This window comes from Prinia subflava, chromosome W, assembly GCF_021018805.1.
Source record: "Prinia subflava isolate CZ2003 ecotype Zambia chromosome W, Cam_Psub_1.2, whole genome shotgun sequence".
NCBI classification, from domain to species: domain Eukaryota; kingdom Metazoa; phylum Chordata; class Aves; order Passeriformes; family Cisticolidae; genus Prinia; species Prinia subflava.
In genome coordinates, this window is record NC_086282.1 from 3,106,884 (window position 1) to 3,134,619 (window position 27,736).

The window sequence follows — 27,736 nt, forward strand, 5'->3', positions numbered from 1 at the left end:
ATAAACAGGACAGATTCCTTTGGCCAGGTGCCTGCCCAAGGCATGCAGGATCAAGTCTTCCCCCTAAAACCTCTCTGGCAGCCACTGAACGGCAGCATTTGGTTTATCAGGCAGTGAAGCTATCCCCGATCTTGCTTGATCAATGTCATCCTGCTAGGAAAACTGGCACAGGTCTGCCTGTCCTTTGGCACACATCTCTGCAATCCCCTTGCCTTGGTCCATGTTTCCCCCAGTATTACAAAACCTCTTCAGGACAGTCTTGGCTCACTGCTAAACATTGGGCAGGTTTCTTGCCTGGGTTTGTCCAGCCACTTCTCCCCAGGGGCAGGGTTCCCTGCCTCTGGCTCCAGCCAGCTCCACAGCTTTTGCATTCTGTGCCAGTTTGAGTTTTGCTTTGGCAGATAATCTCAGCCACTGCAAGCCGTACTCAATTTTTCATGAGTCCTTTCTTCAATCTCTCTGATTTTCCAGCATCCCCTTCCAGCTGTCTATAAACTGAGAGAAAAATCAGCCCCTCCCCACTGCACTCCACTCCACAAGATGCCTCTTTTTAAGCTGCTGTCTAATGCTTCCAGACTACTCCACTGGGAACTGCAGGCTCCTGGGCACTTTAATCGAGGAGAGGTCTTTGGTAGAGGAGGACGCCCTGCTCTCCTCCTCATCCCCAGCCAGGCTGTGTCTCTGGGGGCACTTGGGCTGCAGCAGCCGCACTGATCCAGGACCGAGTCCTGCCCTTATACCCAGCCTGGCGGGATCACAGGGCTGACTAAAGTGACGGCAGACTCAGGAATGTTAAACCCGGACACCTAATTTGCAAGACACTAAAGCGAGATGAGAATCCAGCCCTGCACAGCGGCGAGCGCTGCCGGGCTCCGTCGGCAAAGGCGGGAGCGGAGTTCCTTATAGCGGCGCTGCGGGATGCAGCCCGGCCGGGAGGGACGGGCGGGCTCGGCCGGAGCTCCGCTGTACAAAGCGCAGTTTCCGCCGCACCCCGCCTGCACCTTTCCTGTACCCCCGCAGGAAGCAGCCCCGGCCGGGGCCACGTCCTGGGGCCCCGAACGTGGCGGGACGCGCCCCGACGGCTGCCGGGCCACCGAGAGCCCGCGGCTGCACAACCACGGACGGAGCCCTGCCAAAGGCAGCGAGAGCCAAACCTGAATTACCAGCCCGGAGAGTAGCTGTGGATCCCGGGAGCTCCTGTGATTTGCGGCAGGTTTTTCAGGTCCCCGCCTGTCAAACACACGCGCAGATACTTAAGCAGTCACCCAAGGACCTGCGGGGTTCTTGTTTTACACACTTCTGGTCCCTGGCAGCTCCAGGTAAGCACAGGCTTGGAGCAGGGGGCGCTGGGGTGGGTTTGCAGTTGGGGATGGGGGGTATGGAGGGAGGAGCTGCTCTGTGAGTGCTGATGCTGAGGAGGTCGGAGCTGCACCCAGCTCATGCCCGGGGCAGGCAGAAGGGCACCCAGGCAGGAGACACCCCAGGCAGGGGCCACCACGGGGCTCTGCCTCTGCTGCAGCAGCTGCTGTACTCCTGTTTGCTTTGTTCCCATCCGATATTATCTTCTAAAAGACTGGACGGGTAGTTTACAGGATGCATGACAGGTGTTTTTTCCTTATTTATGGCATGGCCTGTTTTATTTTTAAAGCCTCTGTCCCACCTTATCCTGTGCGCCATGCTGGCTGATGTTATCCACAGCCACCCCACATCAGGAGGCTGAGCAAAGCTCAGGACAGGACATGGCTCTGCAGCAGAGCAAGGGAGGGTAAGAGGGCTCATTTGCATTGAGAACTGCTATTTTGATCCCTGCAGTAGCAGGAAATAGCTGTAAGCTAAAACTAGATGCAGATGCCTCCAGTTGGGAGCTGGGAAAGGGGTCAAGAAGCCCAGCAGAGGCTATGAAGCCCCATTTGCTTGGCAGAAGCTACTGCTCAGAGAGATTTCTAGGGGTTTTGGTGCAGTAAATCATTAGAAAGCTGCACAGCCAGCCAGCTATTGTGACTACTGTTCAAAAAAAGTACAGCTGAGCAAACAGAGATCATGTCTTTTCTGGAAAAGTGGCAGATTTCTGCCAGGATAGTAAATGCTGACTGCACTAGCAGTGCTGGGAAAGCATTCTGGGAGACAGAAAGATGTCCTCTTCCATTTTAGGCCAGAGCTAGGAGTCCTGCTAGTAACCCCAGGGTGTTTCTGGGGAGCTGGGTCCAACCGCAGGACATGGGCAGAGTACTATATAATTACTTTCTCTTGTTGCAACTTGTGTCCATCAGGCATTACCTTTTGTCTGCTCACTCCAAAGTGGCCCTGGAGGTGCATTTTAATGCCCTATCAGCCACACTAAGAGCACCAGGTACTGTCATGTACATAGCAATGCTGGCTGGAGCTACCCAAGGCCCAGACAACCGCTGAACCACTTGCAAGCTTCTGCTCTCACATTGCTCTACCTAAAACTAAGACAGTCAGAGCCAAGAGTGAATTCCCCAGGGGTCTTTAGCTTGACATTTAGGACAGAGCAGGTGTGGTGGTTTTGATTTATTAAAATATGAATATCGATCTAGTATTAATATCTGTGACGGACAAAAAACTCTCTAACAGTTAAAGTTAGAAAGTGTATGTTTATTGCAAGGCTGGGCAGCGCGTGGAATAGCTCCCTAATGCGCACTGCAAAGATCACAGGTAATTACAAAGCCTTTTATTTGCAAACATGTTGAATACACAAAATACAAATGCATATTCATACCCCTGTCACTTCCTCTTCTCCACTTCGTATGCTAATTAACACAAAGGCTATTAAGCATGTGTAGTTTGTTCCCTGAAATGGGTCGGTGGTCCTTTTGTGAGAAGTGGTCACCAAAAGGAGGAAGTAAAATGAGTCTTCCTCGTTCTAAACTTTCAACCTTTTCAATGCAGATGTGATTGATGGCTGGTAGAACTCCGTTTCCTGTTTTCCAGGACTATTTCAGTGGGTTTCTGGAAACAGGAGGTCTGGTGTTGTATTGATTAGTTTCTCTGTTTGACAAGCAATGATTTATTAGATCCGGGGTAGCTTATCTTAAATCCGGTTTCTTTTAACCATCCTTTAACTTTTAACTGATTTCAGCAAAGCTTATCTATTCATTTCAGCTAAATCAGCAACATCTGTTGTTAACTATAACCTCAGTTTTTCTCAAATCTTCAAAATTAGTGTCTCAGTTTCCCTGTGGCAGTGCATCTGGCATTGTCATTTCTGCCTGGGTGAGTAAACCCCAGGTGAATGACAAGTGCAGCCCCACAGCCCTTCTGAATGGCTAACATTCCTTGCACTGAAAAAGCCTTTTTTTTTTCCAGTGTTTTCAAAAAATTAAGAGGAAAAAAGCAGTGAGAAGTTGTGCTTTTCAGCAGCTAAGGCAAAGAGCTGTGAGTCTCCATATTTCTACCAGGCTTAAAGAAATGTGAGACCATCACCTTTCCTGTACAGGGGAGAGATGATAGACAGCCTGAAGGTCAGGCTCCATGCTCCATTTGAGTAGTGGGCAGGTGATTAGTGGTCTCAAAGGGTGTCAGGGCATTAGGGCATTTAGGCACTCCTGGTGCCCTCAAGTCATGTCATATACCCCCAATTTTTATCACCCAGGAGGTGCCTAGTGCCAGAGGCCATATGCTGCACAGGGGTCACATGGCTTCTGAAAGCCTCCAGGATGGAGTGATGTGGGGAGACCTGCAAAGCCCTCCAGGAGCCCCAGGGTTTTTGCCTTTTCCTGAAACCCATTAAACAACTGTTGCTGGGAACAGTTAAAGATCGGGGACTAAAGAACGGGGTCTGACCCAATGTGGGTATATCACATGTTCTTTGCTTTATTCCTTGAGATGGCGGGTTAAATACAGACAGAATGGTTTACAAGAACAGGTGCATTCTGATAGGCAGTGAGAATAGAGAAGTATGCAAACAATCTAGAGTTAAGGCAGCTACAGAGTTTTAGTGTAATTACTTCTATTCTGTAAATGTCCATACCTTAACACATTCCTAGTACCAGATAAGTTTATCTGGTACTACATATGTTGGACGTTTGAGGCCTACTAGGCCCAGGCCTGAAGCCTAGTTCGGCCTAGTTTGGAATAGCTCAAATCCCATCCCCCAGCACATCATGCCCACGACTTCTGAGAAACTCGGTTACAGTTCCCTCTTTTTCTTTTTGAGCTATCCAAACTGATGCTAAGGCATGGCTGGCTAATTTTTGCATGCATCGTATCAAGCAAGGCACTATAATTAAGATAACTATGATGACAATAAGTACTATTACGCTAAAGCGAATCAAATCTTTAATCCACCCAGTGAAACCCCATGATCCAAGCCATTTGTCAGAGTGTCTACAACTACAAGATTTTTCATGTTGTCTCTCAACTGCGATAACTGCTGATAAATTGATCGCGAATGATCTGACAAATTCATGCAGCACATGCCTTCAAATTCTTCACATCCATGCCCCTGAGATAAAAGAAGGAAGTCAATCGCAGCTCTGTTTTGGAGCACAGAATGATGAATGTCATTAACATCTTTGGCAAGCTCACTCAGCAAATTGGATGTTATATTAATTTGTTTTCCCGTCCAGCAGGCTAAATGTTTCAATTGTGTGAGAGCTTGCGCTGAAGCAACTCCTGGGGCAAAAACGGATGCTGAGATTACAGCTGCAGGCTGCCATAGGGTAACTTGATCTTTACAATCAGGACTTAGTTGAGACATACTTCTTTTGACTCGATGGGTTGGTTGAGACAATCCTAAAACCTGATGAATGGTAGGAGCAAATAATGTCAATTTACCGAAATAACACGGTCCCCCTATACCTTTTTGGGGCGTTGCAGACCAGGCTCTATCTCCACAGATGAGAAAGATTCCTGGTGGCAATTTCTTAGCAACACCTGTTAATGGTGCCACAGACTTCGTCCAATTGCTGCAATATTCAGTGTAATTGTAGTACAGTGAGGAATGGGGAGATAGCCAAGTGCTGTCATCTTTCAGCCGTTGCTTGTTTATGATTAACAAACTGGAACTTATCATAAAATGTCCAAATATTAAACAGTAATTTCCTGGCACAGAGCCCAAAAGATCAAGTTCTTGAGGCTCTGCACTAGTAACTTTAAGATTTTGTGCAATGACAGCAGCTTGTGCTCCTAAAACACTTTTTGAATTAATTTGAATTTGAGACCAGGCTCTGAACTCTGTCATGGAGCTCACTGGAACTCCAATCAAACAAGTTCGAAAAGGATTAGATGGTGTGGCCAAAGACAAACAAAAGGAATCTTGCTTGTTTTGGTTGGCCCATGTGACCCACATATTTTGCCTTGCATCGATGTCAAGCATTCCTGATTCCATTTCTATTAAAATACCAATCAAAACAGACATTCTGGCACCTAACATTCTGCTCATTGTTTTAGTTGTCTCTTATACAACTAAATAACACTCGTGTATTACTTAAAATTAAATCTTAACAATAGCCTATCACAACTCTAATCATAAAACTGTAATAGTACAACTATTTATTTTTGCTATAGCGATTAATTTTCAACAGTCTCTGAGTCTTCTTGAGGTGCTTCAGGCAATTCACTGCTGTCACCGTGGTTACCACTACTAGTTGGTATCTGATTGCGGACACGCACGGGTAAATTGGCTTGGCACCCAAACCGGTCCTGCTTCTCCTGCGGAAACACACATATATCCGCGACCATTAAACAGCACAGGACTTGGTCCCTGCCATTCACCCGTTCGCATATTTTTATGATATACATAAAGCCCTGGAATTGCTTGTGGTCTTCCTTCTTTCACTGCATGGTGGTGGATAACAACTGCAGGCTCTTCTCTTCCTTCTGCCAAACACAAATAGTTTAGTGTAAACAACACTTTTGATAGTCGGCTAGTTATGTCTGTTTCGTCATTCTGTTTCTGCCTTGCTAAATATTCTTTCAGCGTCCGATTAGCCCTTTCTACAATGGCTTGACCAGTAGGAGAGTGAGGAATTCCGGTGGTATGCTTAACTCCCCACTTCTGCAGAAATCTAGCAACTCGCTGACCAGCATAGGCTGGACCATTGTCGGTCTTAATTTCTGCAGGCACTCCCATTACTGCAAAACAAGCAGTTAAGTGTCTTTCAACATGCAAAGCTCTTTCTCCCGGTTGTGCTGTGGCCCAGATAAATTTAGAATACGTATCAACAGTGACATGGACATATTTCAGCCTTCCAAATTCTGGAACGTGAGTTACATCCATCTGCCACAATTCCAAAGCTTTCATTCCCCTTGGGTTCGCGCCTAGACCAAGGCCTGGCCCATGATGACTACATTGAGGGCAAGCGCGCACAATCCCTTGTGCATCATTCATAGATATTTGAAATTGACGACGCAAGGCCTTAGCATTCTGATGAAAATTGTCATGGCTCTCATGAGCTCGCACAAAACTATTTTCAGGAGGGACATGAGCAATGCAACTGACTGCAGCATCTGCTTGTGCGTTGCCTTCTCCCAAGCCACTGTTGCACTGATGACTACAAATGTGCATAACACAAAAGGCATGTTGACTCTGTCTCAGTATACTTTTCAGCTGCAGAAACAATTCTCCAAGGCGCTGGTTTTGAGTGGTTCTGATGAGCGCATCCTCGATCCTTTGTACAACTCCAACTACATATAACGAGTCTGAAACAACATTGAGAGGTTCTTTGTTCCAGGTCTGCAAAGCCCAACACACTGCTCTCAGTTCAAGGGTTTGCAGGCTATCTCCTGCTTCACTCTGAAGTAAATGTTGCATCCATTCTCCTTGCTGTTGCCATACACACACAGCTCTTTTTGTTTTTCGACCAGCATCTGTAAACACTGCTCTGCCTTTTACTGGTGTCAAGGAACACAAAGGTCTTTCCAGCCATTGATAACGTGTAGAGTCCACATTGGGCCTTTTGGCTGCAGGTTGTGAACCACACCTGTAAAACCTAGCAACGCTTCTTGCAAAGCAACAGAATATCTCAGCTTCCACTCTAAATCTTCACTTCTAACAGGAACACTGATATCTGCTGGTTCTTTCCCGTCCATTTCTATAATTCTGTCTCTGCCCTTTTTTATCAGCGCAGCAAGAGCGTCTGTTCTGGTCATAACACGACTCTTTGGCTGCATAGGTAGAAACACCCATTCGATCACACTTGCTGTTGACTTAAACTTGGACAGGCGTTCCCCCTTTTTCTTTTGCCATTGAAAAACAATGGCAAATGGACAAGCATCAGCGTTGGAAAGGAAAAGTGACAGTGCAAGGTGCTCTATTCGATGAGCACTCCAACCACGTTGCAACTTTTTGGACACTTGATCCAAAGCTTGTTGTTGTTCAGGGGTGCACGTTCGAGGACTGCTGGCATCACTACCATGAAGCCACGGTAAGAATGGTTGCAAATCATCATTTGTGATTCCTACAATGGTACAAACCCATTGTAAGTCCCCAAAGAGCCTCTGAGCATCATGTAAAGTGGAAATGTCAGCATGTAAAGTAATTTTTTGTGGGCGAACCTGTGAACCTGTGATCAGCCAACCTAAGTATTTCCAAGGAGCTGATCGCTGTATTTTCTCTGGGGCTACAGTCAGTCCACGATGTTTCAATTGTGCTATCAACCAGTTTAATTCTGTCTCTGTCAATGGCGCTTTAGTGGCAACAACGTCATCAACATAATGGTAAATTATTGCGCTAGAAAAGTGCTGACGAATAGGTTGCAAGGCCCAACTAACAAACAACTGACACATGGTAGGTGAGTTACGACCCCCCTGAGGGAGGGTAACCCATTCATATCGTTGTGCTGGGGCTGCTCTGTTGATGGATGGCACAGTGAAGGCAAAGCGCTGAGTATCTTGTGGATGAAGCGGAATGGTGAAAAAGCAGTCCTTTAAATCGATGATTACAATGTTCCACCCTTGAGGGATCATAGTTGGTGCTGGCAAGCCTGGCTGCAAAGCACCCATTGCTTGCATTTGCTCATTGACCTTGCGAAGATCATGCAGCAATCTCCATTTCCCTGATTTTTTGGGGATTACAAAAATTGGCGTGTTCCATGGACTCACTGAGGGCTGAATGTGACCTGCTTCTAGTTGCTCTTGCACCAGCTGTTTAGTAATTTGCAGCTTCTTTTCTGTCATTGGCCACTGCTCGACCCATACAGGAGTTTCAGTCAACCAAGTGATTTTTAAAATGGGTGGCTGCTCTGCAGTGGCCATTAAGGAAAATGCTGATCAGTGGTTAGGACCATCCCCATCTGGGAAAGCACATCTCTACCCAAAAGTCCTGGAATTTTCTCTGGCATTGGCATGACATAAGGATGAGTTACAATGACTTGATTATCATTAAAGATAATACAAATAGGGTCTGCACTCATTGAAGGGACACTTGTGCCACCTACCCCCACTACATGGGTGTAGGGTGACTGCAACGGCCAATTAGTTGGTCAATGTAGCTGATTTATTATAGAAATATCTGCGCCGGTGTCGAGAAGTGGCAATTGCTCGATGATCTCATCACCTCACTGGAGTTTTACTGTAATCCGTGGGCGCTCCTTCAGGCTCACTGTAAGAAAAACATTGTGGCCAGTTGATCCAAAGTTCTTATTTCCTCTTTCTGGCTCAGTTGGCTGTCTTGGGAATCAACGATTTGGCAGAATGTTCTCAAATGGAATAATTTGAGCAATTCTGCTCCCTTTCGGAATAGTCACTGGTGGTTGTAAAGCATAAGCCATTATTTTTACTTGTCCTGTATAGTCTGCATCAATGACTCCTGGAATTACAATGATACCTTGTTTACCTGTGGAGGATCTTCCTAACAGCAAGCCTCCAACTAAGGAAATTGTACTGTACATTGGTCCATAAACATCTGTGGGAATCAGGGTCACTTCCTTGTCTTGCAGGGTGACTTCTTCTGCGGTTGTTATATCTACACCAAGACTCCCCCATGTGGCAGGTCTGTTCTTATTTAAGAAGCCATTTTTGGAATCTTGTGGGTCAAGGCATTGATTTGTGTCTTGGCGCGCTGCCTTAGCGCGCTGGCTTTGAAGTTTCCCTGTTTTCTGCAAATTTCAGTGGCATGGGTGTCTACATTACATTTGTGACACCACACAGTCTTTTGGCAGGTCCGCTTAAAATGACCTGTCTCACCGCAGCGGAAGCAAAGGATGTCTGCTGGGGCCTTTTTGCTGCTGTTGGAATGGCTGAAGCCTTTCCCTGTCAATGCAGCTGCGATAATATGTCCCTGTTGCTGCATTGCATCCTGCATCGCTGCTGTAAAAGCTGCTGTTTGATTATTTTGTTCTGCTCTGGCTGCTCTCACTATCATTTCATCAACTCCGCAACCCTGAGGGAGGGAGGCTAATATGGTTTTGGTACGTGCATTGGCATTTTCAAATGCGAGAGAACGAAACAGATGATCTTGCACATCTGTAGGTAAGTCTGGAGCATCTTTTAAAGCTGTGGAGAGACGATCGATGAATTGGCCATATGATTCTGTGGCTCCCTGTTTGATGTTAGCATATGATGGAGGCTTTTTCTTATCTGGCACTAACAGCAAAGCTCTGTGGGCCAGTGCCTGGGATAGCTGATGAATCTCAATTGGAAAGGTTAACTGTACATTTGTCGTGGCGTAGGCCCCTTGGCCTGTCAGCATGTCTGGCTGGATTCCATAGACTGGATCTCCCACAGTTTGGTGCTTGTTGGCTTCCTCGGTCGCAAGACGCCTCCACTCTCTTTCAAAAATAAGAAACTGAGACGGCGTGAGCAAAAGGGCAGCGATATTCGACGAATCGGCTGGACAAAGGAGGTCGGCTGTAAAAATATATTGTATGATGTTCTTGGCCGCCTCCGAACGAATTCTGTGCTGACTGACTGTTTATTTTGCAGATTGTAATACCTTCCACTCATGCGGTTGCCATTTCGCGGTGTTTTGTTCAATTATTACAGGGCAAGCCATGAGATTTGCTGCTGCAAAATCCTGATCTAGAATGGCATTTTTCTTAGCTTCAGACCAGTGGTTTAGAATTGGATCTGTTTGGTTGACAGGCAACGCCATCTGCTGGCCAGCGGACGGCAGTGTCTGCTTGTTGTGCAAAGAGGACAAAGTTTGCAAGTCGTGCGTTTTTTGTGGAAATGTTTTAGACATTTCGAGTGTTCTTTGTTTTAATTGATTCTGACGATTTGACAGCTTAGCAAGTTCAGCTATTACTTGCTGTAATTCCGCTGATCTCTGCGGCTTTTTTGGTGATCGAGCCATGCAGCGGTCGTCAGGCTCTAAAACCTCCTCGTCAGAGTCAGATTCTGGCAAGGGACAGTGGGACGCTTGTGGATGGGTGGCGGGTCCCACTAATGCAGGCTGTGGGGGCGCAGGGGTCTCGGATTGAGTTAAATTCGCATTGTCATATCCGGGCATGGGCGCCACCATGTCTGCTGTTTTTGTTTTGGTCAGGTGGGCTGCTGACGTCAGCTCCCGTTCCGGTGGGGGGGGTTTGACACCACTCCACTGGTGGCACCGCCTGGAAGTCCGTCCCCTTGCTGCGTCACCTGTGCCCGCCCCGCGCTGCTGTCGGCTCCGCCTGTCTCCTCATCTTTCACCACGCCTCTGGGATCTGGCGGCAGGGCTGCCCCCTCCCCTTTGTCAGTCTCCCGGGACCGCGACGAAAGTGTTTCCCGTGGCCGGACCGCGTGGTCTGCCACATCCACCACATCGCGGAGGGACGAACAAAGGGGGGCTGCATTCCCCTTAACAGGATGCGTGGAATTGATTCCAAAGAATCTCGCTACTTTAGATACCTTTTTTTGTTCTTTTTCTTCGGGAGGAACGACTCCTGGGTCTGAAGGACAAAGAGTCGTTCTCTCCAATGCAAAAATCGCGGCTTGGGTAGCTCTGCGTTCTGCAGCAAAAGTTTGCAAGGTATTTATAATTTTCTTCCAAATTGCACCTAATTCCGAGCAGATTTTTGCTTCTTTCCCTTGCGAAACTACAGAGTTCCATAGCAAATCACCGATCTCCTTCCACTCCATCTCACTGAACAAAAGTGAGGGCTGATGTAATTTCCCTTTCTTCTGAGCCCATTGGGTCAGCAGATTTATATCAAAATCCTTAATTTTTTCACCCCGTTTTGAGACAATGGAGGCTAGCAGCTGCACAGCAGCCTGAAAGTCATGCTCCATTTTTCTTACAGTCCTTTGTTTCCTTCTGCGATCGCTGCTTACCTCCTTTCCGTCACCAGTGAGAGACACCGCAGACCTTTCAAGCAAATCCAGTCAGCAATCGCTCCCCGATCTGCCTTGCCAGCTCACAACAGGTGTATGCAAGCACACGAATCACTTTCCAAGCACAAGGACTTTTCTGCATCTAAGCAAAAACTCCGCATTCAAGCGACAAAAAACTTCATTTAAGAGAAAACACAAAACCCTCATTTAAGAGAAAATAAAAACCTCATCTAAGAGAAGAAACTGTCCCTGTTCGGGCACCACTATGTTGCTGGGAACAGTTAAAGATCGGGGACTAAAGAACGGGGTCTGACCCAATGTGGGTATATCACATGTTCTTCGCTTTATTCCTTGAGATGGCAGGTTAAATACAGACAGAATAGTTTACAAGAACAGGTGCATTCTGATAGGCAGTGAGAATAGAGAAGTATGCAAACAATCTAGAGTTAAGGCAGCTACAGAGTTTTAGTGTAATTACTTCTATTCTGTAAATGTCCATACCTTAACACATTCCTAGTACCAGATAAGTTTATCTGGTACTACGTATGTTGGACGTTTGAGGCCTACTAGGCCTAGGCCTGAGGCCTAGTTCGGCCTAGTTTGGAATAGCTCAAATCCCATCCCCCAGCACATCATGCCCACGACTTCTGAGAAACTCGGTTACACACAACCTTGAGAGGTAAAAACTGTAGGGGGTAGAGGGGACACAAAGAAAAACCATCAGGCATCACATCCCACATGCTGGGGCATCCTGAGCTGCCAGCAGGTAGAAGATACTGTGTCCTACGGGGAAATGCCTCAGGAACCTGGAGATAATCAGAAGCAGAAATAGCTGTGCAGGTGAAACATGAAAGGTGAAGCATGTGTTCCCTATGCAAATCCATGCACACACATCAATGCACATTAATGCGGCAGGCTGCAAAGAATAATTTATGAACTGCCAAGGCATGTTGCTGCTGGTGGCCTGGGCTAGATGCATGATCTGGAGGTGATAAGGGATCCCTTTGTGGCTGGGCTTTCTATGAGAAGGGCAGGTGGCTTAGGGGTGTGCTGAAAAAAGGAGAGGCAGGACTTGTGGCCTGAGCTTGGCCTCATCTGCATTTTGACCTCATGGTGAACCTGGCAGCCACAGTGCTGGAGAGCAGCACCTCACGTCCAGAGGACCTTCTTCTACCCCTGCATCTTTTCCGGAGGTCTACAAACATCTAAGGCAGGTGAGCAGCATTCCTACAACCTCAGATGAATGAGGAACTGAATTATGACTGCCCCCTTCCTATATGGATGCTTCTGAACTGAGCTGACCCCAGAAAAACCCAGGCAGCTGGAATGCTCCTCAGACAAGGCCAGCTTGGCTTGCAGTACCTGGGGTTAAAGATGGTCTTTCCTCAGTCCATCCAGGGCTGGTGGATGATACTGGCTACCAGCACTCCATCACGCTCAGAGGTGCTTCAGTGTTACGCAACCATTGTGTTAAAATTGTACTTACTAAGGGACTCAAGCAGTGTGGGCTGTTTCACAACCAGCCCTGGTCTATTTATAAAGCCCTACTCATACGCCAAAGGATTTTTTTATTAGTCAAAGCACTTTCTGCAGAGGAGGCTCAGGGGGATTTTTGCTTTATGAGGTAAAGTTCAAAGAAGAGGATCTCTCCAGCCTCTCACTGCGCCTGGCTCTTCACAAGCTGCAAGACAGTTTTGAAGCTGAGCTCCATCCTAGCAGTTCTGTCAGCAAGTGAAAACCCTGGGGCGTTCAATACCCCAGGGTATCAAAAGGTGAGTTATCAGTCAGCCAAGAAAGCATTTGAGTTTGAACCTATGCAGTAGGAGTGCAGCATGATGGATGTTCCAGGATTATACCCCAGAGCCAAAGGGAAGGAAATGCTGGACTGGTATGTGGAGGCAGGGCAGGTCTGCAGCAGATGGCCCACAGGAGTCCCAAGAAGGGCCAAGGCCTCCTGGTAGCACTGGAGAGCCAGCAACACCAACCAGCCAACCTGACAAAGATGTACCAGGCAACTGGGACAGCAGGAGAGCAGATCAAGAAAGGCCACATTTTTGCAACCAGTTCCCCCCCGCCAATACTCCACAGCCTGGTTTCAAAAACACCACAGTGATTCAGCATCAAGGGACTTGTACATGCTGTGTGGGGGCAGTGCCTCGTGTTTTAGTTGACTGAATTAGCAATCTCAACCCTCTGCCATGTGGAACCAAACCAGGAGCCCAGCAGAAGAGAGGTGTGGGACTTAGCTGAAAACTTGTTTTGCTTGTTCTTTTGGGCCAAATCTTCCAGAGATTATGCAAAGCACAAGTGGGACAAATGTTACTCTGGAGGAAAACATGGGCTTCTTGGTGCTGCCAAGAAGCTTTGTTGCCAGGTCTGTTGCTGGGAGAACCTAGGACTGACCACAGTCAGAGGCAACAAGTACTTGAGCAACAGACATACACTGGGTACAGTCCTCAAGGATTTGAACACTTATACACCAAAACCCAACCAACCAACCAGTTCAGTAATGCTCAGGAACAATAGGACTGTTTATGCCCACCCGTGATAACATTAAATATTACTTAAAACAACGCAGCTCATCTTCTCATGGCCAGCATTGTGTGATGTCCAGACACACTGCTAAGAGAAAGACCAGGACACTGATCCTGAGGAGGAGAAATAGGGTGGTTCCTGGGTCGAAGATCATGCTCCCAGAAGATCTTGTATGCTCTGTTTTATCATTCCTTTGCACAAACTTGCCTGATCACTGGGAAGTAGGGAAAAAACCCAACAAGCCACTAGGTTAGATGTCAGATATTGTCCCTTCATCCAGAGGATAAATAATGTTTTTTTAGCTAATATCTTTAAATTAACCCCCTGAACATGCCCATTGCTGTGACATCACTCCTAAGTGACACCCAGGCCTAAATACAGCTGTAAACAGGAATTATTCCCACGGGAGTCACACTGGCTATAAATACAGCACCAGGGGAGTGCTGAGCAGCCTGCAGCTTCCTGCCAGCTGAGGGTGGTGAGACAGCTCAGTGCTGGGCACTGCTGCCGTGTGGTCGCTGCAGTGAGGAAACTGAGACAGGAGTTGCTGGGGGGGCTGGTGCTCCCAGCTGAGCTCCCTGGCATGTCTTTGGGAAGGGAGTTGAGCCCTGCTGCAGCCAGAGGCCACAGCCAGGGCAGGGGGGGAGGTTGGTGAGGACACGGATGGCAAATATGGGGCTCAGCAAGTGTGGCCCCACTGGCCACTCCCAGCTTGAGCAATGACACCAGCCCCTCTCCACAGTGCCTGTCCCCATAGCCCTACCCCAGGAAGAGATGGCCATGGAAAAGCCAGTGATTCCCACTGAGGAGCAGCTGGAGATCCTGGAGTACCACTTCTGCAAGGTGAATAAGCATCCTGACCCCGCCACACTGTGCCTCATTGCTGCTGAGACCGGACTCTCCAAGGAGCAGACTCTGGTGAGTGTATGCCCCTCAACCTGCCCCTGACACCAGCCCCACTCCCCCTGCATACCTCTGTGCCCCACATCTCCTTCCTGTCCTATCCTGGTCTCTCAGTTGTACACCTGCACCCGTCTGTCCCCCGCACAGGCTTCCTACAGCAGCCCCTGCCCTTCTCATGCTCCCCCCACATTGCCTGCACTCCTCTGTGCCCTGTGTGCTCTCTGCTTGCACTTCCTGCACCACCGTGCACCCTGCACACTCCTCACTGTACCCACAAGTCTCTTCTGCACCTCTGCAACCCCCAACTGCACCCACAGAGCTCTAATGCAACATAACACCTCCCTGTACCCCACATCCTTCCTGCACTCTGCATGTTTCTGCTCCTGAATGTACAACCCGTGCATGCTGTTCTTCCAAACCGTTTCTGATAACCTTGGATGCACAAACTGCTGCTGGTTTCAAGGTCTGAAGAAACTACTGTCATTTTAAAACAGATAGATGCAATTCCTGCAGGATGTGCTGTGGGACATGCTCAGGCTGTGCACCCTCTGCCTCAGCATTCCGAAGCCCAGATGTCAGGCAAGTCTGTCAGCCTCTCCAGGAGACATAGAGGCCTCCAAATACTCCTCCACAAGGACAGGCTGCCACTGTCCGGGAATTCCACCAAGCCCTGTGCTCCAACTGGCTACCTTCGGGCTACCACGGGCTTCAGAAGCTAATGGCTTCTTCCCAGTTCCTTCAGGTGGCAGTGCAGCTCATTGTGATGCAGGTGTTTACTAGACCCATAGCAGCATTTATGGGTATAGAAAAGAAATCCAAGCCACTGGAAAGTTTGCAAACTGCTGCTGAGAGCTGCCAAGCCTGGCTCTCCCTCAGCAAAGCCAAAGGGGTATAAAAGCAGAGCTGGCAATGTCAGCATTTAGCCTGTCCCAGGGAAAGATGATGGAACAGCATCCATTGCACTGATAGTCCTCAGCCGTAGTGGACTGTGCTTTGGTGACAGGCAGGTATCAATCACTGTTTGTTTGAGGCAGCAAGGAGGCAGTACCTCTAAAATACCTTTTTCTTCATAGAAATGGCTCTGTTCTTTTTTCCCTACAGCAACTTGTAAACACAGGGCCATATATGCCCAGGGCACCTCTGTAGATGTCTTAAAATATTCCCTGATAGCTATCTTTTTCCACTAATCTAGAGTGCTCCTAGAGATCTGGAGATGAAGGTCATGTTAGGGACAGGATCAAGACTGGGGTGGTGAGCTGCAAAGTGCCTGCATTGCGTAGAACACAGGGAATTATCACCCCTGACATCTGGAGTGCTTTATCATCTAGAAATACCAGCCATTTTAATAAAAAATTCAGTAACAATAAGATGCAAAGAGGACATGATGATTTAGGACAGAAAGTGAATTTTTTTGAGAGGAGGCTAGGCTGTCAATCATATGACTGGATGTGTGTGGAATTGCATTTTATGGAAATGGTTTGCTCTTGCTCACCCCTGGAAAATGTATGGTTTATCCCAAGTCTGTACCCTCCCTGCAGTATCAAGTTATCTGTAACCTCATTGGCTGGAGAATGTTACCGCACCCCTTTGAACCTCGGTGTTAAGAATGCTAACGCAAGGGGTCTCGGCCCTCTTTGTCCCTCTTCCCCTGGAGGCCTCTGGACGCTCCCCTTCCCTTTCCCACTTCCCTTTCCCCCTTCCCTTTCCCCCTTCCCTTTCCCCCTTCCCTTTCCCCCTTCCCTTCCCCTCTCCCTCAGTGAATAAACGCTCACCTCATCAGCACCCTACCGGCGTCTGAGTCTCTTTGCCTGCCAGCACGGGAACACCCATGACCCTACGACCCGGGGGTCTCCCGGGGGACCCCCCCGGGAGCCCCCCAAAATTTAAACAACAACAGATGTGGTGAAAGGCAGTGTGAAAGACTTGTAAAGAGCACCATGGTTGTATCATTACGGACCATAATAGCTTCAAAAATAACCATGAGCAACAAAATGAGCTGCAACAAAAGGAATTACAGGCACATTGCCAAACAAAAGGCTGAGCTATGCTTCTGGCATATGAGTTATATTTCTTTTCTTACTTTTCTTCTTAGGTAGTGTAGCTTTAACCAGATGCATTTTATCGAATATTTTAAATTGTGGCTGCCTTGAAGGGGCATTAGCAACTCATGGAATGGGCTTCCAGATGCTAAGTTACAACAGACATAGTGCTAAGTTACTGCTAACATAGATGTGCATATTGCCTTAACACTAAGACATTTTTAAAACAATTTTAAAAATAGATTTGTTCTTAAATTTGTTGAAAGCCAATGTGTTGTACCTCTCATGCTTTCTGAAACAGGTGAGCTTTTGATTCCTGTCAATTATGGACCTGCAAGTGATTGTTTCACTTCTCCAGTCATTTAAACAGACACCATCCAGCTCCTTAGTCAATCTCTTACTCTGTTTGCAAGAAAAACCTGGACTCACAGCAATAAAAAAAGGACTCACCCATGCTGTCAAGGTCTGAAGTGAGCTAGAGAAATGAGTTTGAAAGAGGTGCACACATAGGTCACAAGACCATTTGGTCAGGAGTAACCATCCTGGCTGCCTGTACTGCCTGGGAACAGCACCTTGCTACAAGGCAGCAGCACCATGAGTTCCCCTCACCTCATCCCACATGCTGACATCTGCACCTTTAGCAAAGTTATTCAGAGACTTCACTCAGCCCTGTGCACTCAGTCTCTGCTTTGTTCTTTCTCTCCAGAAATGGTTCAAGCAGCGCCTGGCAGAGTGGAGGAAGTCTGAAGGGCTGCCCTCAGAAAGCGGGTCTGTCAGGGACTAGAGGATGTTGCTCCAATCCCCTTGCCTCTTATAAACGATGGTGAAGCTCTTCAGAGTGGGTTTTCTTGGGGTTCTTCTGTTGCAGTAGGTTTTGCAATACAAAGTAATACTCTGCTATTTAACATAAATTTTATTTAACATGTACATAACCAAAAAAATTATATATGTATATGTGTGTGTGTGTGTGTGTATAAAACTTTTGATGGCTGATAACCTATCTAGTGATTCCAACCCATTAACAGCAGCTGCACAAGAAAGGGCAATTTCATGCCCTTGTCCCAGGCTTGCAGAAAATTTGCCATGATATATGTTCAAATACAGAAGGAAAAAATAAAGATTCCTTTTCTTTACAATCCCCAGAGGCAAAGTATGTGTGCTAGCTTTAAGGTACAGATCATCCAGAGAGTAGGGCATCTGGAAAAAGAGGTATGTTGTTCAGGTGACCTGATTTGGCACAACATGCCTGAATCAGCTCTGGATACTGGCAAACCAAGTGCCTACACCATAATCAGACCAAACCAAGCACCCCTTGAATGCCTTTTTTACCTTTCTGTTAGAGGTCACCAAAGAGAAAGAACTCGTGGGTTGTTCTGGGCTTTTCCCCAGTGCAATAAACCAAGACAAGTGGGTATGAGGAAATAAAAGGGCACCAAAATTTAGCACTCCCCAGTTCCTCCCCATTTTGGAAGTCAAACATATTCAGGGTGAATATGCTTCCATAGCACTTTCTTCCCTGCTTCAGACAGCCCTTGTTCCGAGCACAAAACAGCCTGATGAGTTTCAGTGCCATGGAGCTACCTGCAGGGCAGTCTTTTCAGGAGAGGAGACGGCATCTCCCCTTTCCCTGGTGGCCAGCATGCCCCCTAGAGAACACGCTCTGAGCTGCATCCTTCCCCATGTTATAAATGACAATCCAATATTCCAATTGAAAATATGATTTGGTTTATTAAAAATCAAATTACAGAATTTTGGTAAAACCAACAAGCAGAGTTACAGTGACGATAACCCAGGGATCATCAAAGGGTGAACCGGACAGCAGCCTCTATTGCACCACAGTCCCCCAAAAGTTCATGAATTGGCCCCGTTTGGGGTCCAGGTTTTATACACTTTATTTTGCCCCTGGCATAAGATTTCACCACAGTTCTTTGTTTCCCTGGAATAGTTATTCGAATGCATCGCTGTCGTTGGTCTGTTGAATAGGGTCTCCTATGGGAGGGAGAAGTGTAAATTTAAGTCCTCCAGTGGGTGAATGAAAGCCGAAATTTTTGAATGGAAAAGCATTCTCCTCCGGAGATCGGTGCGATGATGAAGCTCTGATGGCTCTGCTGCTCACAGGAGAACTGATTCCTTATCTTAATGTGTCTTCCTTTCTGATGCCAATCTCATCATCTCCACTTCCCAATATCTCATTGTGTCCTCCTAAATGGTGGTTTCTGGTTGGTGCCTGCCTCGGAACCCGTGGCTGGCTGGAATTTAGGTTATACTCTATATTACATTTACCAGATCATGATTTTTACATATTATAATCCATAAAAACACAAATTAATCCACTATATCTATCACACCCAGGAGGTGCTACAATGTCACTGACCATGCTGGTACTTGCTAAAATCTTTCTTGGGCTTGGATAGATACAATACTCTTGCAGATGATCGAGCTGTCATAGCACCCCCTGAGATGGTCCATATTGTCTCTTGGTTTCCCCATGCAAGCCTAGCAGGAATTGCAAGGTTGTGAAATTTTAGTAACATGCACAAGTGTGAAATGTGTTTGCTTGGGCTATCCTTCCCTGACTAGGATGGAACACACACACACACACACACACACACACACACACTCCCTATGGCTCCCCACACCTGCAAACTGCCAGTACCACCCCCGAGCATTCACCTTCTGTGGCATAAAATTTCCCAACACTCTTCTGCTGGTGGTTGTCAACTAAAAAAGAAAAGAGTCTTAAAGTGATAGGTCTGGTTTTAGTTACCAGTGGAAAGAAAGGGTCATTTCATTACATCTCTGAAACCCCTGGGAGAGTTTTATTATTACATTTCTTTTGCTTCACCATTACCACCTAACTATACCACAGGTATTGTGGAGTCCCTTGTGCCCTTAAAAGAATTCCCAACTGCCTTGCCCTGGAAAAGTAAAGATTAAAGATACCCCTTCCAGGTGTAACTAAGGCTTTTCCCCCATGGTTCCTTGCAAACATTGCGTAATCTGCTCCCTGGGTTTCCCAATGTCCATCACTCTCCCATGGTGTCCCCTTTCCCTGGTCCCCCATTGGCTGTGGGGCTTGGTGTCCAGTTTCTGTCTTCCCTATAGCCACTTGCCCCCTGCCCTGCCTCCCTGTACCACCCACAAACCTGAGACACTATATAACTCAGAAAAATCACGATCCACCCTTTTTGGTCCCTGGATTCCCTTTGGCACATGGAATAAACCTAGCTGGAACTGATCTGGTGGCTGAGGGCCTTCTGCCTCTCCTTTCTTGAGCTAGCTGGTAACGTGTGTGGATGTGTGGGCTTGATTGCTTTGCCTGAATTCTTCTCAAGCAGTTTCTCCACTGGAGAAGCTGACTGAGATCTAATTAAGCTGCAGCTACACTCTGAAAAAGACACACTGTTACAAGGTATGACAGTAAAAATAGTAATAATGTTACAGTCAGGGTGTGCCATGGAAAGTGGGTGAGTTTTTACAGCAGGTTAGTGGTTACTCTCCTGTGCCCAGGGCAAATTTGGCATTGCTCATCCCTCACTGAGAGGCCATGGTGGGAGAGAGTACCGGGGTAGTCGGGACAGGGCAATGGGTTTATGGAGCCTTTTTTGAGACCCATAGAGATAACGGAGAAGAGATGTTATCAAGAGACTGTTGCCCTGGCTTGTCAAGCTGTAGTTTGATCAGATCACACAGACAGAAACTCTATTCCTAAAGGGCTGTATCCTCCAGGACAGAGCAGCCTGGCTTCCATGATCCAGTCATCGTGCACCACACACCATCCTACCCCACAACATCTCAGTTGGGCAGCTCAAATCAGATGGGGCAACAAATGCAAGGCTCGGGTCAAGCCCAGATTATTGACTGAGAACTTTAAAGAGCAAATTGAAGGGAGCCCTTCAAGTATGGAACATCTCAGTCTGCTTTTCTAGGGACAGAGGGGAAAGGAGTAGCAAGACAAAAGCCAAGGATCTGCTCCGGCTGAGCCTCATCTGTGCCCAGCTAAAGGCGGAGCCCTGGTAGATCGGGGACTAGAATAACGTGCGTCCACACCAATATGGTTCTAAGCACGTAATCCGCTTTATTCTGTGAGATGGCAGGTTAAATACAGACAGAATAGTTTACAAGAACAGGTGCATTCTGATAGGCAGTGAGAATACAGAAATATGTAAGCTATTGCAGTTTAAGGTAGCCACCGTGTCTTCCCAGTAACTGTTCTATGTTAGTGACACTACCACCTTAAGACATCCTTAGTAGTAGATAAGTTTATCTGTCAGTACGTATGCTGAACGTACTGAGGCCTGCTAGACCAGGCCTGAGGCCTGGTCTGAGGCCTAGTTTGAGGCCCAGGTGTGGATAGCTCTACCTTATGATACAAGCTATCCTCCTACACATCCCCCCTTTTTTCTTTAGAGCTATCCAAACTGGGTCTGTGACACGGTTGGCTGCTTCTACATATACTGTTATGAGCAAAGCACTATTTGAGTTACCTAAGAAAAACTCAAAGATCTTAGCTGCTAAAAGCAAAAAGATGAGAGCACACTATATTCAGTCCTTGCTCTTCATTCATACGCAGGTTCTAGATTAAAGTTTCAAATCATCTGCTGTCTCCTCTTCTTCTGCACTGCTTGATGATGTTTCACAGCTGAAGACTTCTCTGCTGTCACTGAGCAGCCAGGGTTACTTCTGTCAACGCAGCTGCAATGCTGTGTCTGTGTTGCTGTCTTCTCATCTGGTTCAGCTTTTGTTAGTATCTCATCGAGTCTACAGCTTGCAGAAAAGAAACTAAAACAGACCTGGTATGCGAATTGGCATTCTCAGAGACAAGAGAATAGAATAGGAATTTTGCTTACTAATGAAAGTGATAAGCGATTATCAAACTATTTCTGCTATCACCCCAGAGACTGCAAACTGCTGAAACGCTTTTCTTTAGTGAACCTTGACATCTTTTCCCCGGGTAAAGATGACAATCTTCACTCCAAGCTGATTCAGCTGTCATTCTGATCGGATTGAATTGTCAAGTTAAGATAACTTGCATATTATTTTTTGGAGCAGAAACCTCTGGGCTTCGTTAACAAACACCATCCGTCCAAGTTAGAGTTAGAGTTTGGCCAGAACTCAAACTCCAAAATGGAGTGATGTCTTTAGCATATCTTTTAAAGACAATTTCTAACAACAATAACCATAAAATGCCTAAAATACAACAAACTGTCACAACATCATTACATAAAAGACATTTAAAAGCTAAGATAAAAGATTGTTCCGATCACTCGGGAACTCGTCTTTTCTGGAACTCTTCTTGAAGACAGTTGAGTACCAATTGGAGCAATCACAGGATCAACACCTGATAGGAAAATCATCAATGATGCTTCAGGTACCTCTCTCCAAGACCTTCTGAAAAACACTTAAAGATTTAACAAACTGAAATGCAATGTCTCAACTCACACAAGAGGTACCAAAACAAGCCTAAAATCTCATTTCAATTGAAATGTGTAACACAGTTAAAAGAATCAAATGAAGCTTCAAAAGGACATGCTAAAACATTGCATAAAACATACAAGATTGATTACAAAAGAGACAAACCATATACTTAACATGACACTTAAGAAAAATTTCTGACTTGCACCTAATAATACAACCATATCTGTTAACAACATTCATGAAATATTTAGATGGCTAAAAAGATAAATAGAATCATTTAAAATGACAAGTACTTGTTAGAAAACCCTATCGACAAATAACACAACATAAAAACTTGAACATCAACTTACTAATGCTACTAATTTATATACTTAACATGTCATCGAATTATATTTTAAAACTCTTATCTTTTAAAACTCTCATACACTAAGACAACTCACAACTAACAATACAATTAAGGATCTAACAATTTGCATCATTTTAAATCTTCTTTATCAATGTTCTGTTATTATCATTTCAGTTAAACCTGTTTCTTCCCTCTTTCTCGCTTTTTTTTTTTTTTTTTTTTTTTTTTTTTTTTTTTTTTTTTTTTTTTTTTGTTTCTAAGCACAGTTATAACGTCAAACTTGTTTTCACTGGGCAAAACTGTTTATTTATTCATTGCCCTAAGACCTTTCTCAAAAATTTCTTGACTCCACTGCTACCGCTGGCAGGATTATCAGTGAATTTCTGCTGCCCTGGCATCCTCCTGCCCAGGAAGATTGCTGGCTCTGCTAACTGCCTCTTGAATGTCAGGTAGTTCAAAATGTTGTGAATCATGTTTCCAAACGCTCTTATGTGGCTGACAAACGACAAACGTGGACTTTACAAGTAAATTTCAGCCTGTAGATTACTTAGCTGTTTCAGGAAACATTATTCTCAACTCACAGGCTGTGGTCGAAGCTGGGAAGATTTGCTATTTGGAGAACCTGGGAGAAGGTCACTCAGCTTGAGAGAATTTGTGCCACATGACTTTGCTCAGCAGAAGGCTGGGCTGTCATGGCCCTGAATTCAAATTACCTCTATTATAACTTATCTTGATCCTCTCAAAATTCACACTGACTGAGAAGTCTCACTGGCTAAAGTCCCTTACCCTTGTCCCATTCTGTCAGGCATGGGGACATCACGGCTCTCAGCTCTCTCACTAGTGCCATCACTGAACAAAACACGCCACCACAGTCCTCAGGCTCTGAAACTCATCCCCTGAGGCACACTCCTGTGCGTCCCCATCGCTGCAGCACAGGACATGCTCGCCTGGGACTAAGCCAGCACAAAGTTCCTGAAAAATGACCTGCTGGTCACCGCCCCAACCCGCCAAGGAGGGGTCATAAAAACAGATTCTCTCAGGCCATTCACTCCCCAGCCTCAGGAGTGACAAAGCACTAAAAGCTAATGTGTAAGACAGCCTTCTCTCATCTCTCTCCCTAGCACAGAAGACCAAACTCAAGAGCAGTAGCACAGCCTCTCTGCCCAAACAGATGTGCCAGGGGCTGGCTTCAGCCAGCTGCACCCACCTCTCTAGGCAGGACAACAACGCTGAGAGTTCTGAGATGAGACTTTGTTCAGCTCTGAGAATCATTCTCAAAAGCAACTACTAGAAGACCTAGCAGTGAAGCAGGGGACCACTCCAGCTGGAGATGTCAGCTAGAGCCCTCTCAGCACCACTTACTCAAATGCAGCTAGCATGGCACTAATAACTATTTTCCATGTAATTTTAAATCTAGTTTCCTTTTTCTCTTTTTTTTTTTTTTTTTTTTTTTTTTTTTTTTTTTTTTTTTTTTTTTGGTTCTAAACTTTACAAGTTAAACAACTATACCTTTTACAAATTATAAAGCACTCTTTAAATCAACTAACTCTTAAATCTAACATAAGTACGTCTCAACAAAAATCTACAACCTTCATTAACTTTGTAAACTCTATATGTGTGGTAACTCACTAAAAAATCATTACTAATTAAACTCCTTAACATTTAAGTATAGACTCAAACTTAACTTAAACTTATCAGGGCCCAAATCCTAAAAACAAGCTTTAAAACTATATGTTTAACAATAATTAACTCAAATTCAAATTAATTCACACAAAAATTAATTTTAACAACATCAAAATGTAGAAACAACTCATCCTTACACAGAGTTAATAACTCTAGCTAAGAACTCATTTCTATTTCATTTTTTGCTTTGTCTTTTTCATGATAGGATGTATCTTTTTCACATTGTATTTCTCACACAGTGATGGATTCTTTCACAACAGAGGGACAGATGACTATTTTCCCTTCTTTTTCTGGTGTTTTTCTTGCAATGTCCACTTGTTGCATGTTTTCACTGTCTCTGTTTAACAATCTTGAAAGCTTCCTGGGTAATAGCACGACACAGGGTCGAGTTACAATGCTTGCTTATCTTCAAAGACGACACTGACATGCCTCTGCACTCAGCGAAGGGGGGGGGGGTAAGAAGATTTCAGAGCCCAGTCCGTCGGCTAGTGCAGTTGATTGGCAGACTGCAGGGGCATAGGAGCCTCTAATTGAGCTGACGGTGTGCTGGCATTCTCATTAGTAGACATCTTGTTTATTATGTTTTTGAGCGGGACAGAGAAAAAAAAAAACAAAAAACACGGCTCAGCCAGGAACACTGCCGGTCGCTCCGCTGCTGCTGCCGCCCTGAGATCCGCCTCCTTGCTGCATCACTTGTGCCCTCCTTGTTCCGCCTTCGGCCCCTCTTGCCTTCTCATCTTTCGCACCGCCTCCCGGGTCTGGCAGCTGAGTAACTTCTTGTTTGTTTTCATTCGGCCCGAGAGGTGCAGGGAGCATTTCCTGCCTTTTCCCTGCACGGACAGCCAGAGACGAACAAAGGGAGGGCCAAAGCGAAGCTGCATTCTCACTCTCGAAATGCGTGGAATGCATGGAATCTCCACTGAAGCGTCTGGCTACCTTAGATTTTTCCTGTTGTTCCTTTTTCTTGGAGAGGGAAGCAGAGGGACAGGGAATCTGTTTTTCTCCGGCTAAAATTACGGTTTTGCTCTTTTCTGTGAATGTTTGCAAGGTATTTATTGCTTTTTCCCAAATTACACTTAACTCTGAACGTCTCTTTGCTCTTTTTCCGGGTAAAACTACAACGTCCCATAGCAATCTGCCTTTCTCTTTCCGTCCTGCTTCTCTGCAAAGAGATGCTGGCCGCTTTCGCTTTTGTTCTTTCTGAATCCATAGGATTACGTGATTTCTATCAGAGTCTTTGATATTTTCGCCTCTTTTCGAGACAATGGACGCTACAAGCTGCATGGCAGCCAAAAGGTACCGGTCCATAATTGAAACCCTCCGCGTCTGCCGCTCTTACCTTCTCTCTGCTGACAGTAGGTGGCACTGTCACCTTTTCTGACCAATCCAATCGACAGACGCTCCCCGATCTGCCCCGAGTATCCAGGACTGTGTTCCGTAAGCGACACACACACGTCCCAAATCAAGCGAGGTCTTCAACATTTAAGTCTTGCCTACAGCATCTAAGCTTAGCGACGGCTAATACGTCTCACTTACAGCATTGAAGCCCGGTGGACGGTAAATAAGTTCCGCGTACAGCATCGAAGCCTGGCGGACAATATCTGAGTCTTGAACAGACAGCGTCTAAGCCGTATTGACCAGGCTCCGTCCCTAGTTCAGGCGCCAGATAAAGGCGGAGCCCTGGTAGATCGGGGACTAGAATAACGTGCGTCCACACCAATATGGTTCTAAGCACGTAATCCGCTTTATTCTGTGAGATGGCAGGTTAAATACAGACAGAATAGTTTACAAGAACAGGTGCATTCTGATAGGCAGTGAGAATACAGAAATATGTAAGCTATTGCAGTTTAAGGTAGCCACCGTGTCTTCCCAGTAACTGTTCTATGTTAGTGACACTACCACCTTAAGACATCCTTAGTAGTAGATAAGTTTATCTGTCAGTACGTATGCTGAACGTACTGAGGCCTGCTAGACCAGGCCTGAGGCCTGGTCTGAGGCCTAGTTTGAGGCCCAGGTGTGGATAGCTCTACCTTATGATACAAGCTATCCTCCTACACCCAGCCCTTGAGCAAGCACTGTTTGAGCACCTACTTACATGGGACTGCTTTCACAAAATACTGGCTTGGGTTCTGCAAGTACATGTATCCTGCCAAAATTGAGAAAAGGACAAACATGCCATTAACCCTACAGTTAAAGCAACAAAGCATAAAGAAGCTATTGCTGTACTCAAAGCCATATAAACACTCTCAACCCCCTGTGCTTTTGCCTCCATTCCCTTGAGAGAGTGTGTTTAAGGACCTCTCTCTTCAAGTACTTTCCATCCATTTAATCTTGCAAACTCACCAGACCATGAATTTTTGTGTTTTCTCTTAGACTGCAGAGACACAAATTTGCAATTCTGCCTCCACTGGCTAGAAGAGTGGGAAGGAACTTTTCTGGTCAATAACATACCATGAAACAGGTACAAGAAGGATGATGAACAAACACCTGTTATCACCTCTGTTGTGGTTTACTAAAAGGCACCATGAGGACAGCACTGTGTTCCCACATGGCTTTAGGAGCACATTTTATTTCAGTCCATTTAGTACAGAGGTCCTAGACACTATAGAGACACAGGAATGTACATGGTCTCTGCCCTAGGAGCAGCTCTGAAAATGCTTTTACTGAATATACAACAGATCGAAACCTTTCATGAAGATCAGGTATCACTGCTGAGGCCTGAAATCTCAGTGACTGGGAAGTGCCTGAACTTTATGAGCCTTGGCACAGAGAGAACAAGATGATCCAGTGCCACAAATGTATTACACAACTCCTTGATGTCACAGACCAAGCCCATACCCACCCACTGGGGCTACAGGTGCCTACCCACAGCCAGCTGGTAAACAGCCACACTGTGCAGGAAGCTGTGGAAGTGGCTCACCATGGAAAATGCACAGAAGATGGAAGCCTGGGACATTGTTTCCCTGCTCCGTATCACCTGGCAATGTGGCAGCATGGCCCTAGAGAAGAGCTAGGACACCAGCAGAGAGACATACTTGCCAATAGAAAACAATCTGTGCTTTGGGGACACACCTGTGGTTTCTCTGATGGGGCTAATACTGCTAGTAAGATGCCAAGCCCTGGCAAATGCTTGTAAGAGAACTCAGCACCACAGAGATCCCTGAAATGGTAGGCTGCTGTTACAGCACCATCACTGCCCAAGATGCCTGTCATGCCTAACTTGGGCCACAGTGCTGCAAACACGGCTCCTGCTGGGGTCCCACAGACGTAACTGCCTGTAGGACTTTGGCCCCCTGCCACCAGTTCAAGACAGGACACACTCAGGAAGGCAGACGTCATTTCAGGAGCCAAAACCCAGTTTAAGTTCTTTATTCCCAAGCAGGTCCCCAGAGGGTTTTCCTTGCAAAGGTGCAAGGGGGTGAAGGATTAGCACACAGAGGTCCTCCCCAGCATAGCTGTGTTGCAGAGCTGGCGCTATCTCTGCAAGCAGGCTCAGTGGCTTTTCCTCAGCCACGGGCACAGACTCAGCACACAGCCACAGAAAAATCTAGCACAACGTGCACATGGCCCTAGTGCTCCACACTGCTGTGCAAAGCTT

General features: G+C 46.2%; 1 protein-coding gene across 1 annotated transcript; it reads left to right on the plus strand.

Annotated features, from left to right (window-relative positions):
* Nucleotides 1-929: 929 nt before the first annotated feature.
* On the plus strand, nt 930-17,765 carry LOC134563477 (homeodomain-only protein-like). Its single transcript, XM_063421397.1, has 3 exons — nt 930-1,319; nt 14,492-14,667; nt 17,398-17,765. Exons 2-3 carry the CDS (start codon nt 14,524-14,526, stop codon nt 17,473-17,475), a joined length of 222 nt encoding a protein of 73 aa, XP_063277467.1. The 5' UTR covers nt 930-1,319; nt 14,492-14,523; the 3' UTR covers nt 17,476-17,765.
* Nucleotides 17,766-27,736: the final 9,971 nt, after the last annotated feature.

Bases quoted from the DNA above. Each gene is read 5' to 3' on its own strand.
- LOC134563477 (XM_063421397.1), top strand. From the start codon at position 14,524: ATGGCCATGGAAAAGCCAGTGATTCCCACTGAGGAGCAGCTGGAGATC. The intron at 14,668-17,397 runs GTGAGTGTATGC...CTTTCTCTCCAG, and splicing joins TCTCCAAGGAGCAGACTCTG to AAATGGTTCAAGCAGCGCCT.